The 17,904-nt window shown below is 50.0% G+C and overlaps 1 protein-coding gene and 1 long non-coding RNA gene across 5 annotated transcripts in view; one reads left to right on the top strand and one right to left on the bottom strand.

The window, feature by feature from the left end:
* Nucleotides 1-17,904, bottom strand: part of SYMPK (symplekin scaffold protein) — a 37,303-nt gene that overhangs the window by 5,146 nt on the left and 14,253 nt on the right. For all 4 annotated transcript variants that reach the window (XM_025424598.3, XM_025424599.3, XM_049094300.1 and 1 more), the window contains 13 exons: nucleotides 14,851-15,005; nucleotides 12,410-12,560; nucleotides 10,997-11,201; nucleotides 9,512-9,662; nucleotides 8,414-8,649; nucleotides 7,370-7,451; nucleotides 7,009-7,122; nucleotides 5,782-5,929; nucleotides 4,529-4,689; nucleotides 2,724-2,832; nucleotides 2,366-2,466; nucleotides 1,766-1,856; nucleotides 955-1,056 (listed from right to left, as the gene is read on the bottom strand). In XM_025424598.3, the coding sequence (XP_025280383.1) occupies nucleotides 955-1,056; nucleotides 1,766-1,856; nucleotides 2,366-2,466; nucleotides 2,724-2,832; nucleotides 4,529-4,689; nucleotides 5,782-5,929; nucleotides 7,009-7,122; nucleotides 7,370-7,451; nucleotides 8,414-8,649; nucleotides 9,512-9,662; nucleotides 10,997-11,201; nucleotides 12,410-12,560; nucleotides 14,851-15,005 (1,806 nt within the window). The remainder of the gene's footprint in view (nucleotides 1-954; nucleotides 1,057-1,765; nucleotides 1,857-2,365; nucleotides 2,467-2,723; nucleotides 2,833-4,528; nucleotides 4,690-5,781; nucleotides 5,930-7,008; nucleotides 7,123-7,369; nucleotides 7,452-8,413; nucleotides 8,650-9,511; nucleotides 9,663-10,996; nucleotides 11,202-12,409; nucleotides 12,561-14,850; nucleotides 15,006-17,904) is intronic.
* Nucleotides 2,914-13,005, top strand: LOC125752557 (uncharacterized). Its single transcript, XR_007402386.1, has 2 exons — nucleotides 2,914-4,051; nucleotides 4,362-13,005. It is a non-coding gene; the product is annotated as an uncharacterized LOC125752557 (long non-coding RNA).

Raw genomic sequence — 17,904 nt, 5'->3', positions numbered from 1 at the left:
GGTGGTTGGGGGTGGTCATGGACCGGGGGGGGGGGGGGGGGGGGGGGGTGTCACTCCCTCCCTGCTCTTAAAGGAAAGAGGAGGAATCAAAGAACAGGTGTCTTGAGTAGAGCGGGCGATAGTCAGGGCTTCCACCTTGGTGGGAAAGCATGACTCTGGGGCCAGAAACAGTCCTCCTACGGGAGGTGGTGCTCCGAGACCCAGCGTGCCCCAGGTGAGTGGAACTGGTAGAGCTGGATTCCAGCTCGGGTCTACCGGGCGTCAGACTCTGCGGTTCCACTACACCACTCACTCAGCTTGTGTATGGCCCTGAGCAAGTTCCTCAACCTCTCTGGAACCACCACCTCCTCATCTATAAGATGGAAGTCAGCATACTCACCAGGTAGTGGGTGGTGTGTGTTGGCAGGCAGGCCTGTAAGGCACTCAGGATAGCCTGTCTCAGTGTAAGTGCTCGGTGAGTGGTGAAGGCAGCTATTAGCAAACTGCTGACTGAGGTGAGCAGCCAGTTTGTCCCCAACCCCCTGCTCTGGAGGCACATTCTCCTGCCTCAACTGGAGCCCAGGCCGGACTTGGCATCTACTCCTGGTTCAACAACTGCCCTGGTGTGCTCCATCTGCTCTGCTGGTGTCTTTCTGCCCCTGTTTTGCCAAGGGCTCTGCTTCCTCCATTCCTTGGGCCAGGACTCGGGAGGAAGGGGCTCCCCACCTTTCTTGAGGACTACTCTGTGCCAGCGCAAAGCAGAGGCACCAGTTCCTTGGATGGAGGAAGGGAAGGAGGGGGCAGGGAAGGGAGGGAGGCAAAGGAATGAGGGTAGGTGTCCAGAGCCGAGATGGGGTTGCAGGTGGCATAATCTCCAACTTGGCAGATTCCAGCGGGGACATGTGAGTGACTGAGGTTCTTCCCCAGGTCCGCAGCAGCCAGGCCACTTGGGGGAAGTGGGGGGGAGCGCCTCACCTTTGATGATGGACTTCATGTCACACTTCACCGAGTCGATGTTGTGCAATGCGATCAGCAGCTCTCCAGGGTTCAAGGGGGACAAGGCCGAGTTCCCTTCGCCTGCAGTGGGAGGGAGTAGGAAGGGGAAGGAGACAGCGTGGACACCTAAATTAAAAGGTGTGTTTGGGTCTCCCAGATTAGGGGAGTGGTGAATGAAGATGAGACACCCTCTGCTTCGATGGGCCTGGGAGGACAGAGGAACAGGGGAAGAAAAATGCCACCCCCTCTAGGAAGCCTTCTTTCACAGCCTGAGGCCTTCACCTTGCTGCTCTCCTTTCCCCACCCCACGTGGGGTCCCTCCCTCCTAGGGCAACATCTGATGTGCTCCAGCAGGTCCTCTCCCTCCTCCTTGGGCTGTGACCACAGAAGGACAGGACCCCTGCACAGCACAGGCTAGGCTGGGCAACGGGCTCATTGGCAGCACTTAGAGGCGATGCTGCGTGGAGACAGCTAGGAGACATGGCACTCCGCTGGTGCGGTTTTGAGAGTCCCAGATGCTCTTGTGTGTGGGTTCGAGATCACATGCTATGTGTGCAATGGGCAGCCTCCACTCCCTCCGTAACACCAGCCCCTGGGGTGAGGGAAAAGAATCCATCCCAGTCACTGTGTAGTTTTCCTAAGTTGAAAGTTCTTTGAGCAACACTCTTGGGAATCCTCCCTCTTCAGGAGTTGTGTACTATATCGCTCGGTAAACTTTGCTTTGTTCCCCACCAAGAAAAAAAAAAGTTCTGCTTTGCTTCTTTCTGACCACATCAAAGATGTCACCTACCATGCTGGGTGCCCAGCAGGCGATTGAAGACCTCTTTCACCACAATGGGGTTGAGTTTGATGAGCTTTGGCAGAGCCTGGATCACTTCTTTCTGCAGGGGGAGGGCAGGGGAGGCAGGTCAGATAGCAACCCCCATCCCAACTGCTCGCCTTCTGATACTTCCCTCCTCTCACTCCCTCTGGTCCCTTGGGGTTGAATTTTCTCCCCATCACTGGGCCTGACTCGCCCCACCCTCATCACTCCCCATCTGAGCCTTCCTGTGCCACCCACATCATCCCCTTTACAAACGAGAAGACTAAGGCTTGCCAGGACCCCCAGACTGTAAGGAACAAGACCTGGGTAGGGGAAGCACATTTAGGCCTTGGTGTGTGTGTGTGGGGGGGGGGGGGTTTGGTGATCCTCATTTGACAGAGGAGGAAACCAAGGCACAGAGAGGGGGTGGCCTGGCTGAGGTCACAGAGGACAAAAGCAAGAGTTGAGACCGCCCTATAGTCTGACAAGCACCTGGGATGGGCTCACTAGCGTCTGACATGGGTACCTGCCTCCTCCCCATCCCTGGCCTGTCTTCATCAGGGGGCATCTGGACATCTAGCGCCATACCTTCTCCAGTCCATTGAGCACAGGGATAAGGAAGCGGACATCTGGCAATCGCTTGTGGTAGAGATCCCGGACCCGCTTCACCAGCTCTGGGGAGGGTGGGACTGCAGGCAGGAGAGTAAGCAGGAGGCACAGGTGGGGTGAGGGTGAGCACCAAGAGGAAGGAGAAATGGTGGTGGCCGTGTGCGAGGGAAGGGGAGGGCCAACTCCATTTCAGAGCAGGAATCTTTGGCCCTTAGTTTCTCAAATGCACTTAGCAATATACGCAGCAGCTCTGATGGCCAGGTCTTGGGAAGGGCACGTGGGGAAGGTCTGAGACATGGAGGAAAGGATGAAAGGTGGGGGTCCCGGGGGATGGCACCTTTGTCCGTGAGGCTGTGTAGACATCGTGTGACCAGTGTCTCTGCCCCCTTGGGACAGTTTTCTACCAGCAGCAGCAGCTCTGGTGAGTTCATGCCCATTCCTCGGATCTAGAGAGAGAGGGAGGGATGGCAGGCTGGGGAGGGGGCTGGTGATGTGGGGACGACAAGGGGGCCGAAGGGGAGAACTCAGGGAGGCCCGGGTGTGAGAGGCAGGGTGGCTGGTGGATGATGGGACTCTGAAGCAAGAACTGGAAACATAAAGAGTAGATCTCTTTAAAGAGATCTCAAAGTTCTCATCACTAGAAAAAAAAACAAACTATAGTTTGTTAACTAATTAGATGTTAACTAATCTTCTGTGGTCATCTTATAATATATACACATCCCCAAACATTATGCTTTATGCCTCTAACACAAGGCTACGTGTCAGTTATACCTCAGTGAATCTGGGGTGGGGGGGAACTGGTGTCGGGGTTCAGAGAACTGGAGGAAATGCAGGGAAGGGAGGAGCAGGGCAGCAGCACCTGTGCTGCTTCTACCCCATCTCACAGGGCACAGACTGGCTATAGCTCCCAAGCCTTCACCAGTGCTGGCCGCCTACTTAGCAGGCAGGGCCCTTTCTGTCACCTCTGACCTAATTCGACCTCTAATGCCCAAACTGCCCTCCAATTCCTTGGTGAAGACTTTTCAGGCTTCTAAAGCCATCAGTGACAGCCAGCACCCAGCATGGCAGCTTGTTCAGATCAGGGATTGACCTGTGTCTGCAGCCTGCCCCACTCTGTGAGCAAGAAATGCAGGAAGCACAGCCAGGCTTTGAGGGCTCATGCCTTCCTCTGTCAACAGAGGTTTTATAATGGTCCATGGAATTGGCAGTCTTTGCCCTCCAGGAGCTCACAGTCTGGTGGGCTCACCTTGAAAAGAGGGATAGGACACCGCCGAATCTGGTTGGTGGGTATTTGGGGGTTAGCATACCATAGTCTCTCCTTTTCTTTATGTTGGCAATTTTCCATAATAATAAAAAGGCAGAAACAGAGAAATACAAAAAAAATGTTTCAAATCTAGCTGCAAATTGGAAGGGTAGACAGTCTGAATTTCAGGTGCCAGTTTGCAAGAAGAATTGCTTCTCATGCGGGTGACCTTGTGGCTCCAGAGAGAGGAGCAGGAGGGACTTGTGTAATGACAACTAAAGATTCCCATTGGCAAAGCAATGGAATCCCAGCTCATAAACGGTGACAGTGACATGAATGTTTACATATATGAGCTCATGGAACCCCTGCAACAAGCTTGGGGGACTGAATTATCCTTCCCCGAGGAGGTGCCAGTTTGCACAGTGAGAAATGAGAGGCAGAGAGATACTTGGGTGGTTCAGTGGTTGTGTCTGCCTTTGGCTCAGGGAGCGACCCTGGGGTCCTGGGACTGAGTCCCCAAGTAGGCTCCCTGTGGAGAGCCTGCTTCTCCCTCTGCCTATGTCTCTGCCTCTCTCTCTCTCTCTGTGTCTCTCATGAATAAATTTTTAAAAATCTAAAAAAAAAAAAAGGAAAAGAAAAAAAAAGAAAACAAAACAAAGTGAGAGGCAGAATGTGAACCTAGGTCTGTCCAACTCCAGGCTAGTAACTGCAGGATTGTTCTTTCATCAGCAGATGGGGCATGTGGACCACCCATAAGCTACTAACTTGCTTGGCCCAGAGTGGCCACCACTGGTGCTTAGCACATGCCAAGGTGGAGATACCAGGGTAAGGGCTGGACTTGGGGCCTCAGCCCTGCCCTTGGGGTGGGGGGCAGAGCCTGGTGGGCTCAGGGGCCTCACCGGCTGTTCAATGACCCTCAGCACCGTCCGCTTGATGTCAGCAATGGCCTCAGTGTACACGGCTGCCAATTCGTGGATCAACTTGTGGTTCTGAGGCAGGAGAGCCAGGTAGAGGTACAGACACTGCTTTACGGTCTCCTCGGTCCAGGGCGCCGCCACCTCTGATAGGGCAGGGGGTGGGGAATCAGGGACCACTCTCTTCCGAACCATTTCCCACCCTACTGTCTGTCCCTTCTTTGCAGGGGCTGGAACAAAAGGGAGGCAGCCTGGGAAGCAAACTGTTCTGGGGCAGGAAGCCAATCATCAGGAAAATGGGGTGAGACCGGGACTGCTCCCCTTTTAGGAGCCTCTGCTCTGATGTCCCAATTAGTCTCTAACCATCAATTCACAGAGCAGCTAGAGGAATCTTTCCAAAGTGAAGTTTTCACCCTGTCCTTCTCCTGTTCCATGCTCCCATGACTACCCTATGCCCAGGATAAAGTCTCAGTGCCTCATCTTGCTCTATGTGCCAGAGGCTGTATGGGGTGGCCCCCATCCCTGGGCCTCTGTGCTCTGGCCACATCCTACTTCTGACAGTCTCCCCAGAGCCTGCAACAGGTCACTTTGCACATATCACTTCTTTGCCTGAAATGCTGCTGCCCAACCCCACTCTCTTTATCTCCTCAACCCACATAACCAAGGTCTCTCCTGGGAGGTCTTCCAGGCACTCAGGCTATGCCAGGGCTCCTATTCTCCCAGAAGGCCTTGTGCTTCCCGCCATAGCCTAAACCTTCTAGGTTTTAACTTTTTTTTTTTTTTTTTAAATAAGCTCTATGCCCAACATGGGGCTTGAAATCATGACCCCCAGATCAAGAGCTGCATGTTCCACGAACTGAGCCAGGCAGGCACCCCTGAACCTTCCAGTTTAATGGTCCATTCCCCTGGGGCCTGGGTCTTCCCACCTGTAATTCTGGGGGACCTGAGGCTTTGTTGAAGGAACAGGCCTATGCCTGGCCCTTCCTGGAGCCCTGTCCCTGCCTATTTGTCCTTTGTCCTCTGGCTCTCAATCCACCACCTCATGTCCTAGGATGCTCTCCCTGACCTCTGGGGATGGGGTGAGACAACCCTTTGGACTCTCACAGCCCCTAGGCCTGCTCATTCTGGTTATTACTGCCTGGCTGCCTCAGCCTCAATCCAGCTCCATTCCCAGGACTTGGCCCAGAGCCTGGGATACAGCAGGTGCTCAATACACATCTGATGAAGCTGCACCAAACCTGTATCCTTGTCAGCTCCAAACAGCACGGATGGTGGGTTGGGATGGACCAGGAGTTGCAGGTAATTGAGGGCAAATTTCTCCACATACTCTCGCAGCTGTTCCTTCTCATACATGCGCTTGATGAATAGTAGGGCCTGGGAACGCACCTGAAGAGAGAGTGCGGGCAAGATGGTGGAGTAGAGGGAGACTGCCATGCTGAGCTTGGCAGGACCAGTGGGAAAACAAGCCCAAGACTGAGAAAGGTCTAGCCTACCTGAATTACCTGTTCCACAGGCTGATTGCTGGCTTAGAAGTTTCCTGGCCCAAATCAGGCCCTGCATCACTTTAACCTACCTGCTCAGCACTATCTCTTACTGTCTCTTGCTTTGCTTGCTACATTCCAACTAGAATGAGCTTTCCTTTGTTCCTCAAAAGTGACAGCATTCTCCTTGGCTTTGAGACTTGGCACAAAAGGATCCCCCTGCCCAGAATGCTTGTCACTGGCTATATCCCATTTTACTCAGACATCACCTGCCAAGAGCCCTGAGAACAGAGACTGTCTCTGGGCATTGCTTTGTCTCCAGCAGCACCAAAGGCCCAAGCCAGAGTCTGCAGTGAGGGGTCTGCTGGATGAATGGACCCGTGACACCAGGAAAGGAGGTGGCAAAATGCTTGGGCAGCGATGGGTCAAGGGCCCTCTCTATCACATGCATGTGCACATTTTGTTGGCTCTGTTCAGCCACAACCATCTACTCTTATTTCAGGTCCTGGCTCACCTGCACCCCACAAGCCTTTAAACCCCACCCCTGCTCATCCCCCCATCAGGTAGGTCAGGCCCCTCCCCAGGGCTGCCACAGCTGCATGTGCTGTTGTTCTAATGCTGCTCCACCCCATGAGCTTGCTGTGTCCTCACTGCTCACCAATGGGCCACACAGCTCCTCTCCTGTCAGCTCCCCGACAAGGTCCCAGCACAGCTCCCAGCATAGCATCAGGCCTTAAAGGGGCTCCCCAACACGCATGGAGTAAGAGGGAGAATGCGACTGCTCTCCCTGGGAGGATGAGTGTATATATGTATCCTAGGCAGCTTCTTGCCCCCATAAATGAAAAAATATCCACCACCAAAACATTATTGCAGGAAGGGCATCAGGCCCAGAGAGGACTTTCAGGGGCATGTGGAAGAGGCTGGGCTAGGTGCTCAGGACAGAGGAAAGGCTGAGTATGGCCCAGCATAGGGTGGCAGGGGTACCTTGTCCTTCTCGTGGGAGCTGAGGTCTAGCAGAACATGTAGGTACTGGAACTGGCGGGATGGGCGCTTGAAGATCAGGTCTCGGAGGGTGGACATGCCCAGGTAAGTGCGACTCTGATGCAGAAGAGAGGGAAACCAGAGCTTAGTCCACTTGCAGTGTGCCTCTGGGATATCTCCCTGGCCTCCCTCATATCTGGTACTGGACAGAAGGACTGGGTCCTTCACCGAGTCCCCTGCCACAAGTCTAGGCCGTGTGCTCTGCAGACCCCCAACACAGGCCTGTGCCCCCCGCCCCCTCCCGCAGGACTCCTGCATGCATCACGATCCTAGGGCCTGAGGGAGATGGGCTGGCTGTCCTCACCTCATCCTCACAGTACTTGCGAATCACCTCTAGGGCACTCTCGGTGATCAGTGGTGCCTCCAGCACAACTTTAGTGAAGATCCTGTCAGAAAAGAAGGGGTAGGGAAAGGCTGCAAGGCAGAGAAGCTTCCCAATCCTGCTGGAGCTCGGAGCAGGCAGGGCTGTCCGTCACATACAGCTTGCTCAACCCCCTGGATACAGAGCTCTGGAGGTAAACAGAGCAGGGTTCGAGCCCTGCCAGCTGGGGGACTTAGGCAGAGACTTTCTCTCTCTGAAACTCAGTTTCCCACCTTTGTCAAAATGGGGATTCCTAACTTTTGTCATTTACTACAGCAATGGGAGAGAATGATGGAGCATGAGGACAGGTACCACTTTTCTGATGTGGTGGACAAAAACCGCTGTTTTGAGGTAACACTGAGTTGATGCCAAGGGATGAGAAAGAGCCAGTCATGCAAAGAATTGTGGGGAGAGCATTCCAGGTACAGAAACAGGAACTGCCAAGCTCTGAACTTGGCATGTTCAAGGGGGGGGAAGTGAGGAGTAGAAGAGTGGAAAAAGAAGGTAAAGAGGTTGGTAGGAATTGGGTTATGCAGGTCTCATAGAGCACAGATAGAAAGCTGTATTTTATCCTAAGAGTGGAGAATCAGGAAAGGTTTTTAGTGGGTAAACTAGTATTTACATTCTAAAATGTCACCCAGGTTGCTGCGAATGGATAGATCAGCAGGAGGTTGAGAACAAGGAGGGAAGCTACAGGAGCAATTCAGGTGAGATGGGGCTGGGGAGAAGCCAACCTCAGAAACAAGCCTATGAAGCAGGCACTGTTATCTACAGGAATGGAGGCTCAGAGGGCAACCAGCAGAGCTGAGAATAAGCCCAGGGAGTAGGCCCCAGAGCCCACCCGGAATCTGCCTTGTATGTGTCTCCAGAGAGCAGGGAGAGCAGAGAGTCTTGGGGATGGACACTTGGATTTGGCTGGTGAAGAGGGAGGTGATCAAACCACAAAAGAAAGGCAGGACACAGGAGAGCCAGGACTGTCCCTCTCACCCATCCTTCTGGTCTGGCTTCTCCTGCAGGCCGGAGAGCAGGCGGATAAGGCAGTCTTCGTACTTGTCCAGGGTGCCTGAGGCACCGGCTGCTAGGTAGGCGTTGTACTCCTGGTAGAGCCAGGCGAAGGCCAAGTCCAGGCGGGCCCGCACATCCTCCAGGATGAAGGACAGGACTTCGGCCTTCAAGCCCGAGTCAAACTGTGTGACCAGACTGGCCAGGATCTTTATGCGCACCTGACAGGAGAGTGGGTGTATGTGTTGGTGTGGCACTGGGCAATCCCAGGCACCTCATGATTGTGCCTTGCACATCTTCCTGCCCAGGCTCAGGGACCTCCAGGGCAGACCTGGGGGTTACGCAAGGAAGGCAAGCTGAAGAATCTTATACCCCGTAGGTCTCATTTGTGTGGGAGAGAAAAAATGGGTAGGTACGTATGGAAATCAATCATCATAGAATAAAACTGAGTTTGTAAAAGTAGTATCTATATACTTAAGTACACAGAGAAAGATCCTGAAGGCTTCCCCTAACTTGTACATTGGTCACCTCTGAGGCAGCAGATGGGATGCAGGTGGGGGCCAAAGAAGACTTATGGGGCCTCTATGGCCTGGAAATTTTTTTTTTCTTTTTTAACAGAGAGGATATCTTTATATACTTCTTGGTTAATTAAAATTAAACTTCAAAAAATGGGGGGAATATGGGGGGAAAGTCACTTGGCTGAGGTTACAATGCCAGCATATGAGAGAATCAGGATTTAGACCTGGTCCATCTGAATCCACAGAAGAAGAGGAACACTATCTACCACCAGGAAGATAGAACACAATAGCAGCCCTCACTTGCAGGGCTCTCCTGGGCAGCCAGCCCCACGCTGAGCAAAAGATGTGCACGTCCGTATGTTTCCTCCTCCTCATTACTGTGTGAAGCTGCTGCTGCTGCCCCCGTTTGGAGGAGGACAGAAGAGAGGCATGCAAGGCTGGTGGGCAGCCCAGCTGGGACCCAGAGCCTGGGAGGTTTGAGCCCAGGGCTGTCTCTTCCCTGGGCTGTGAGGCAGGCTCATGGGGAGAGAGTCTGGAAGCATGGGCTAGGGAGACAGGAGCACACCTGGGCCGCCCCGCTGCAGGCCACGGCCTTCTCCGCGCGTAGGATCCGCTTCACAGCGCCTAGCTTCATAGCCTCCACTTGGGCGTCTGTGAGGGGCTTCAGCACATCGCTCAGACGGAATATTTTCTTGCGCCCACCAGCGCCCGCCAGCCTACATGAAAGAGTAGGGAAAGGGAGACGGTGACTGAAAACATCCTTTCTGGAGCCCAGACCCACTTCAGGCCATATAGAGAACCTCACCCCCCACTATACTGCTTCTCTAATTCTCTTGTGACTCAGGCATGGCAGGGAATAGGGTAATAAGAAGAGGGCCACTTTGTTTTTGTAAGTGTGTCTCAGGAAATACTTCTCTGAGGAGGCTATGTGGAAGTGCAGATCTGAATGAAGCAAGCAGACAAGACAGACAAATATCAGGGGAATGATCTTCCCAGGTAGAGAGAACAGGAAGTGCAAAGGCCTTCCAGTAGGGACCTGCCTGGCTGTTCAAGGAGAACCAAGGGCCCATGTGACTGGAGGAGGGAGTGAGGGGAATGGAGAGCTCAGAGTTCAGGATCAGGCCCAGACAGCAGGTCTTGGTTGGGGAGGGGCAGGGACTGGCAGGAGTTTTTGGTCTCTAAGCTGGATAATAATGAAGAGGAGGATGACAACAACCAGTAGCATGTATGTCATGTAGTACTACCGGTTGTTGTCATCCTGTATAAAGTATATAAAGCATTTAGCATATAGGAATCATGCTAAATATTTTACATCAAATTCACTTTCAACCTCAAGGATTATCTTTTTTTTTTTAAAGGAAAATTTTATTTATTTATTTTTAGATTTTATTTATTTAGTCATGAGAGACTGAGAGAGGCAGAGACACAGGCAAAGGAAGAAACAGGCTCCATGCAGGGAGCCCGATGTGGGACTCGATCCCGGCACTCTAGTATCATGCCCTGAGCCGAAGGCAGGTGCTAAACTGCTAAGCCACCCAGGGATCCCCATGGATTATCTAATTTTATTACCTATCACTATGAACTCATTTAATTCTCCCTTGATCCGTAGAGATACCATCATCCCAACTTTAAACATAAATAAGGAGGTATTTTTATGGAAAAGAAAATGACAAGGTTTCGTGGTATGGCATTGACTCGGGAATCAGACAGATCCTCATCTGGCCCTACCTGTTTATCTGTTTGTCAGTCTGTCTTTAACACATGCACACACACATGCACTTAGTGTACACACTAAAACCCAGGCCCTGGGATCCCTGGGTGGTGCAGCGGTTTAGCGCCGGTCTTTGGCCCAGGGCGCGATCCTGGAGACCCGGGATCGAATCCCACATCGGGCTCCCGGTGCATGGAGCCTGCTTCTCCCTCTGCCTGTGTCTCTGCCTCTCTCTCTCTCTCTCTGTGACTATCATAAATAAATAAAAATTAAAAAAAAAATAAATAAATAAATAAATAAAACCCAGGCCCTCAGTCCTGCACCTGCCAGGGAACTCACCGGGGCTGCGTGACAGGTATGATAGGCTCTGGCCTCCTCTTGGCCTGGGGCGCCTCCTCCTCCAGAGTAGACATGGAACTCAGGGAGCCCACCACGGAGATGGCCTGGCCTTGGGCTGACAGGCGCCGCTTGATCAGGACGCTCTCTGGCTTCACCACCTTCTCCTCTTTGGGTTCCTCTTTGCACTGTTTGGTCTGTTCCACACCTGAGGGGGAGGTAGCAAACGGGCTCCAGGAATGTTCTACCCCTCTGCTCCCATCCAGGGACCTCCTGTGTGCTAGGTTCTAGTCTAAGCCTTATACACACAAAGCTCATTTAAGTCTGCAAATCACCATTCTGAAACAGGCATACTTTTTATCCTCATTTTGCATACAACCAGGGCTCAAACTAGAAATGCCATTTACTGTGGGCGGGAGTATCAAACAGCACAGCCATGGTGGAACACTGATGAGCAGTTTCTAGTAGCACTGAGCATACCCTAACCTATGACCCAACAATCTCACTCCTTGGTATATACTCAAGATAAAGGAGGGCACATGTACACCAAAACTTGTATACACCAACTATACTCAAACAAACAAAAAATCCCAACAACCCCCCACCCCCACCCCACAGCCCAAACAAATCCCAAAAAACACTTATACACAAACACTTGTACAGCTTCATTCACAACAGTCAAAAGCTGGACACGAACCACAGGTCAATCAACAGGAGAGTGGATAAACAAACAATGGCCTATTTGCATGAGGAAACACTATTGAGCAATACAAAATAAACCACTGGTTCACATGACAACATGCAGGCATCTCAAAAACCTATGCTGAGCAAAAGAAGCCAGACTCTCTATGATCCCATTTATATGAAGTTCAGGAAAAATTAATCTAGGGAGACAGAAAGCAGAAAAGTGATTATCTCAGGAGGTGGGATGCTCTAAGTGCTGACTGGATAGGAGTAAGAAGGAATGTTCTGGAAAGATGGAAGTGATCTGTATCTCCATCTGGGTGGTGGCTATGTGGGAGTGTTCATTTTACGAAAATTCACTAAGATGTACAGTGAAGAGCTGTGTTTCTCTGTATGTAATTTATACTACACTAGTATTGTTAACATAGGCAAACACCTGAGTCACAGAGAGGTTCAGTTAACTTGACCAAAGTCACACACTTATTAAGTGGCTGAGGTAGTCTGGTTCAACTGAGACCTCAAATCCAGGCCTGCTGGATTCAAAGCCCAGAGCCTGAAAATCGTAAGCACTCAATATATCTAAGGGACCGGAATTATTTACACCTACCATCTCATGTGAGTTTCATTTGTACCACCATGAGGAGGTAAGGTAGCACCATGCCCTTCCAGTAAGGAGAACCCAGCACTCACTGTGCGAACCCCTGGCCCAGGTCAGCTCCACATGACACTCACCTGGCCCTAGTCCTGCAGCTGTCATCTGTGTGGCCATGAGCCGAGCCAGGTGCTTGATCTGGGCTTCAGTGCCTGCGGACTCCACTGGTGTATAGATGGCTTGGAAGGAGGCGGGCATGGCTTCGGGCAGGTACACCATGCTGATGAGTACCTGCAGGATGCCCAGGGAGAGGAGCCTTTCCTTACTCATGGACTCCACAAGGATCTGTTCCCCACCCAGGCCAAGGCTGGGGAAATGGCAGAGACTACGAAAGTCCTGGGCCTGCTCCTGTGGGGCTCAGATTTCTGGGGAAGTCAGAGAGAAAACAAGCAGTGTGGTGCACCAGGAAGGAAAGTAAAGGATGCCACAAGATGCTTCAGGAGGGCTGAGGCAGCTTTGGCTCTCCGGGGAAGCAGCACCGAGGCTGAGAACGGAGAGGAGGGCCAGTTTCAGACTGGCACAGGGTGATGCCTCACAGTGGGAGCGGGCTATGGATTCCAGGCATTAGAGCAGCATGGGGGAAGGCTGAGCAGCTGTGACACCCTACCCAGAGACTGCAAGTTCAGTTAAGAATGTCCTATGAACCAGAAACTGACTAAAAAAAAAAAAAAAAAGGTATCCTAACAAGAGACCATCCAGTTTTGTCAGGAATTGGTAACAAAAGGTCACTTCGAACTCCCTGCATCCCTCCCGAGGTATAAATATATATCTGAAATAAGAAACTAATTAGAACAGGGAGAATGAAATCACTACAAATCAAAATGTGCGGGATGCAGCTAAAATGGTTCTTAGACGGAAAATCAGATCCGTAAATGCTTATACTGGAAAAGACAACCAAAAACTATTAAGCCAAGCATTTAACTTAAAATTCTGGGGTAAAATATCCAAAGAGAGCAGCAGGAAAGAATAAAGACAACAGAAATAAAACAGAAGAGGTTACAAAGAGTATCATCAAAACTTCAGAGCCAGTTCTTTGAAATGACCAAACACAAACAAATTGATGGCGAGATTGAACAACAAAAAAAGGTGCTAAGGACACAATATTAAGGACAAAGGAGCTGCACACTACTACAGAGACAGCAGGCATGATAAAACTAAAAGAATCCTGTTAAGAACTTTAGGCGAATAATTTGAAAACAGCGTGATGAGGACAGACAAGATACAAAGAGTTAATGGAAGCATCATCAAAGAGGGCCTAAGGCAAGCTGCATCCAAATTTTATCTGGAAGGAAAGAGAGAGCCACAGCAGGGTTGGAAGGGGAGCGTCACAACCTATACTTTAGGAAGATGCCTCTGGCTGCCACAGGGAGAGTGGAAGCCAGAGCCAGGGAGCAGGCAGGGGCCCTGGGGGATGGAGAAGATAGGAGGGACTGGTGGGAGGCAAAGAGTTCAACTCCCAGGTTTGAGTTGGGACCTGAGACACTAGTATGCCAAGAACAGAGAGGGCCATGGGCCTGCAGAAAGGCATGGGTAGAAACTCCAAACATTCAGTTCTGACATAATGAGTCTGTGGTGCCTGTGGAACTTCCAAGGAGGAATGATGCAGGGGGCAGACACATTTCCAGACCTGGAGCTCTCACCAAAGAGATCTGAATGGGGTAGAAAACTCCTTTCTGGGGATCCCTGGGTGGCGCAGCAGTTTAGCACCTGCCTTTGGCCCAGGGCACGATCCTGGGGACCCGGGATCGAATCCCACGTCAGGATGCCGGTGCACGGAGCCTGCTTCTCCCTCTGCCTATGTCTCTGCCTCTCTCTCTCTCTCTCTCTCTCTCTCTGTGACTATCATAAATAAATAAATTAATTAAAAAAAAAAAAAAAAGAAAACTCCTTTTACCCTGGCAACAAAATTCCTGACACTTCATTCACCTGACAACTAAGCACTGTGGAGCCTCTAGGCAGAGAGAAGGGAGGGCTACGGGAGACTGCTGTTGAACATGGGAAGAGACATTGTCCATGAGCACCCAATGCAAAGGTCTGGGTGCTGCTATAGTGTGAGGACTGACGTGAGACCACCCTCCCTGCTGTCCCCACCATCAACTCAAACCAGCAGTTCTTTCACTGTAGGGCTGGCTATCTTTGAGAATCTAAGGAAAACACTGGCCATCCTGTCCCACCAATGCCAATCCCACACCACTTAGAAAACAAGTCATGGGATTTGCTCTCCACTTAATATATTGTCCCTTCAAAGGAGGGGGCAGGTGTGGGTTCAGATGGGACTCAGATTATCCAAAGAGGGACTCCCAGGGGATGGTGACAAGTGATCTCCAGGAAAGATCAGGGAAAAGGTCCATCCAACACTGAGAGGGCCCACTGGACCACACCCTCCTAACACAAACAACAGAGAGGTGCTCTGGGACCAATGTCATCTGGAAGAGGTGGGCAGTATGGAGTGGAAGGGCAGCAAAAGGACTAGAAATCCTTCCTCCCTGCCCTGTGGGAAACAGCCCCCTTCCCTCCTTACCAGATTGGCCACATTGTCAGGCGTCAGCAAGGGCTGCAGGAACTCGGCTGTGATGTCTGTGTCTGACTGGCCTGAGATCTGGGCTGAGGCCTTTGAGGTTCCTGACGGGCCTGGCTCCAAGTCCTTGTCCTCATCATCTTCCCCCAGGTTGGGCTCTGGGAGAGGGAAGGAGACAAGATGCTGGTGCCAGAGTGAGTAATATGCCCTTTCCCCTCCAGGGGAGCCCAGGGAGTCCCTGCCCCCCCCAGGGGGCCTCAGCAAGCAGGAGTGCAGTGAGCAAAGACCTGGGCCACAGCCGTGCTCTGCCATCAAAGCATTGTGTGACCCTGGGGAATGACCTGCCTCTCCAGGCTTTGCTTTTCTCATCTGGGAAATGGAAATAAGCCATACCAGCCTCGCTGCTCAAACTAAACTCCAAGAAGATGAAAAGGTTACCTAACAATTTCACTAAGCTTTATTGCTGAAAAACCTCTATCTTTGAAATACTGCTCAACCTCACCAGGAATCAGGAAAATGTAAAGACAACCCAGTAAGCCCACGGGATTGACAAAAAAATTAATAGACTGGTAGTGACAATTGTTAGTAGGGGTATAGACTATGGAAATATAACTGGTATGGCCTTCTGGAAGTGTAATTTGACCATAGTGCAAACTTTTAAATGTGCACACCTTTTTGACAACTTCTAGATAAACACTAAACACTCCACTCATAAATATACATCAAAGGTATAATATACAGAGAAAAAGCTTTACGTACAAAGATGTTTCTTGAAGCTGGAATGTTTAATAGGGTGATAATTTAAGTAGATAACGGCAAAAATATGATCTAATGTTATAAATTTTTTTTAAGATTTTATTTATTTATTCATCAGAGACAGAGAGAGAGAGAGAGAGAGAGAGAGGCAGAGACACAGGCGGATGGAGAAGCAGGCTCCATGCAGGGAGCCTGACGTGGGACTCGATCCTGGGTCTCCAGGATCAGGCCCTGGGCTGAGGGTGGCGCTAAACTCTGAGCCATCCGGGCTGCCCAAAATTTTTTTTTTTTTTAAAGTAGGCTCCATGCCCAGCTTGGAGGGCATGAAGTAGAGCTTCAACTCACAGCCCCATTATCAAGAGTCTCATGCTCTACTGACTAAGCCAGTCAGGCGCCGTTGTTATACAGTCTCTTAAAAAAAAAAATTGCAGTGCATGTAATAAAAACTTGATACCCAGCATCAACCAAGACCAAGGGCATATATAATTCAGTTACAAAAGGTTGAACAGAATGGGCACTTCACAGACACCCAAATGACTAATAAATGTAAAGTGATGTGCAGCCTGACTCCAACATGTACAAGAAAATGAATTTAAACCTAGGATACTGTTTATACCCAGAGGGTTTATGGAACATCCAGGACTGGTAAGAATGGGGTAACTGGCATTCACACACCTCTGGGGTTATATACAGTGGTGTGGCTTTTTTTTTTTTGCAAAACAGTTTGGCAATGGCTATCAAGAATTTCTATGTACCCAGTAGCAATGGGCACATCCGGTGCTCAGATCTTGGTTTCTGAAACTACTTCATCCTTAAAAGCAACCAGGGCTGGGGCACCTGGGTTGCTCAGTGGTTGAGTATCTGCCTTTGGCTCAGGGCATGATCCCAGGGTCCTGGGATCAAGTCCTGTATCAGACTCCCCGCAGGCTTCCTGCTTCTTCCTCTGCCTGTGTCTCCTGTGTCTCTGCCTCTCTTTCTGTGTCTCTCATGAATAAATAAAATCTTAAAAAAAATAAAAATAATAAATAAATAAATAAATAAATAAATAAATAAATGCAACCAGGGCTCCTTAGAGAAAAGGCTGATTCCAAGACTGGAGTAAGAAAGTACAAGATGAGTCCAGAGTATCTTGTTATGCTAGAAAATTAGAAATGCTCAAAAAACTTACAGGACAAATCAAAGGGTCATAGCAGCCAGCTCAAAGGCTCCCCCTAGCTATACATGAGGCAATGTGAGCACCAAATGAGTAACAAGAGTAATGGAACAACCCAAAGAATAAGAATCCACAAGTCTAACTGATAATAAAGTAGAGAGAAGAAAGCTCTTCCTTACAGAATGCCAACTAATAAATGCAGAAGGAAAGCTTCTCATAATCATTAGAGCAGTAACAGATGTTAAAAACACTGGGTCACAATTTGAAGGGGATCAGGTATTTTTACACAGTATAGGTATCTCTCCCCACTTAGTATTTATGATAGGGAAAAGTGCATTTAATACTAGAGAAACCTGATAGACACTATTTTGACCAAGCAATCAAAGCTCCCATCACCAATAAGGGGACAAACTGGTATCATGTGCCCCCTTGACACCACACAGAGGCAGCAGTCAGGGCATGAGTTTGGCAGTGTTCCAGCTCCAAGTGCAGAGCCTAGATCCAGTCAGGAAGCCAGAGCAGATGAACCCACACAGAGGGACATTTTACTGAACAGTGGTCCTGGACTCTTTGCAATTGCAAGGTTATGAAGCAGAAGGCTGAGGAACTGATTAGTGAAGCTAAGGGGGAGTGATGAATGTGACTTGTGAGCCTCACTTTGTCAAAGGTATGTAGGAGCTTTCAGTACTATTCTTGTGACATGTCTGCACATTCAAAATTACTTCAGAATAGAAAGTTTAAAGAAATACAGCAATAAAATTGGTGGGCAAAAAACAGCTTTAAATGCACAAACCTTTTGCTTCACCAATCTCACTACTAGCAATCTGTCCTATAACTGGACATACACTCAAGACTCTGATACTATAGCAACCTTTACACTTAAAAAAAAAAAAAAAAGGACACAGATGAAATGTCCATCAACAGGAGGACTGGTTAAAGTGATCTACATGCACTACAGACTATTATACCACCATAAGAGGATGCAGTAGATTCCTAAGTGCCGATATGGAAGAAGCCCTAAGGTAAGTACTAAATATATTAAGGTATGGAACACTCTGCTTTGCATGCTTAATTATGGGAGAGAGAGATCTCCACCTCACTCCTTATATAAAAATAAATTCCTTATTTTAAAAAATAATAATTAAAAA

This window comes from Canis lupus, chromosome 1 (genome assembly GCF_003254725.2).
Source record: "Canis lupus dingo isolate Sandy chromosome 1, ASM325472v2, whole genome shotgun sequence".
In the NCBI taxonomy this organism is placed as follows: Eukaryota; Metazoa; Chordata; class Mammalia; order Carnivora; family Canidae; genus Canis; species Canis lupus.
The sequence above is the reverse complement of the archived record's forward strand: the minus strand, read 5'-3'. Positions and strand labels throughout refer to the sequence as shown.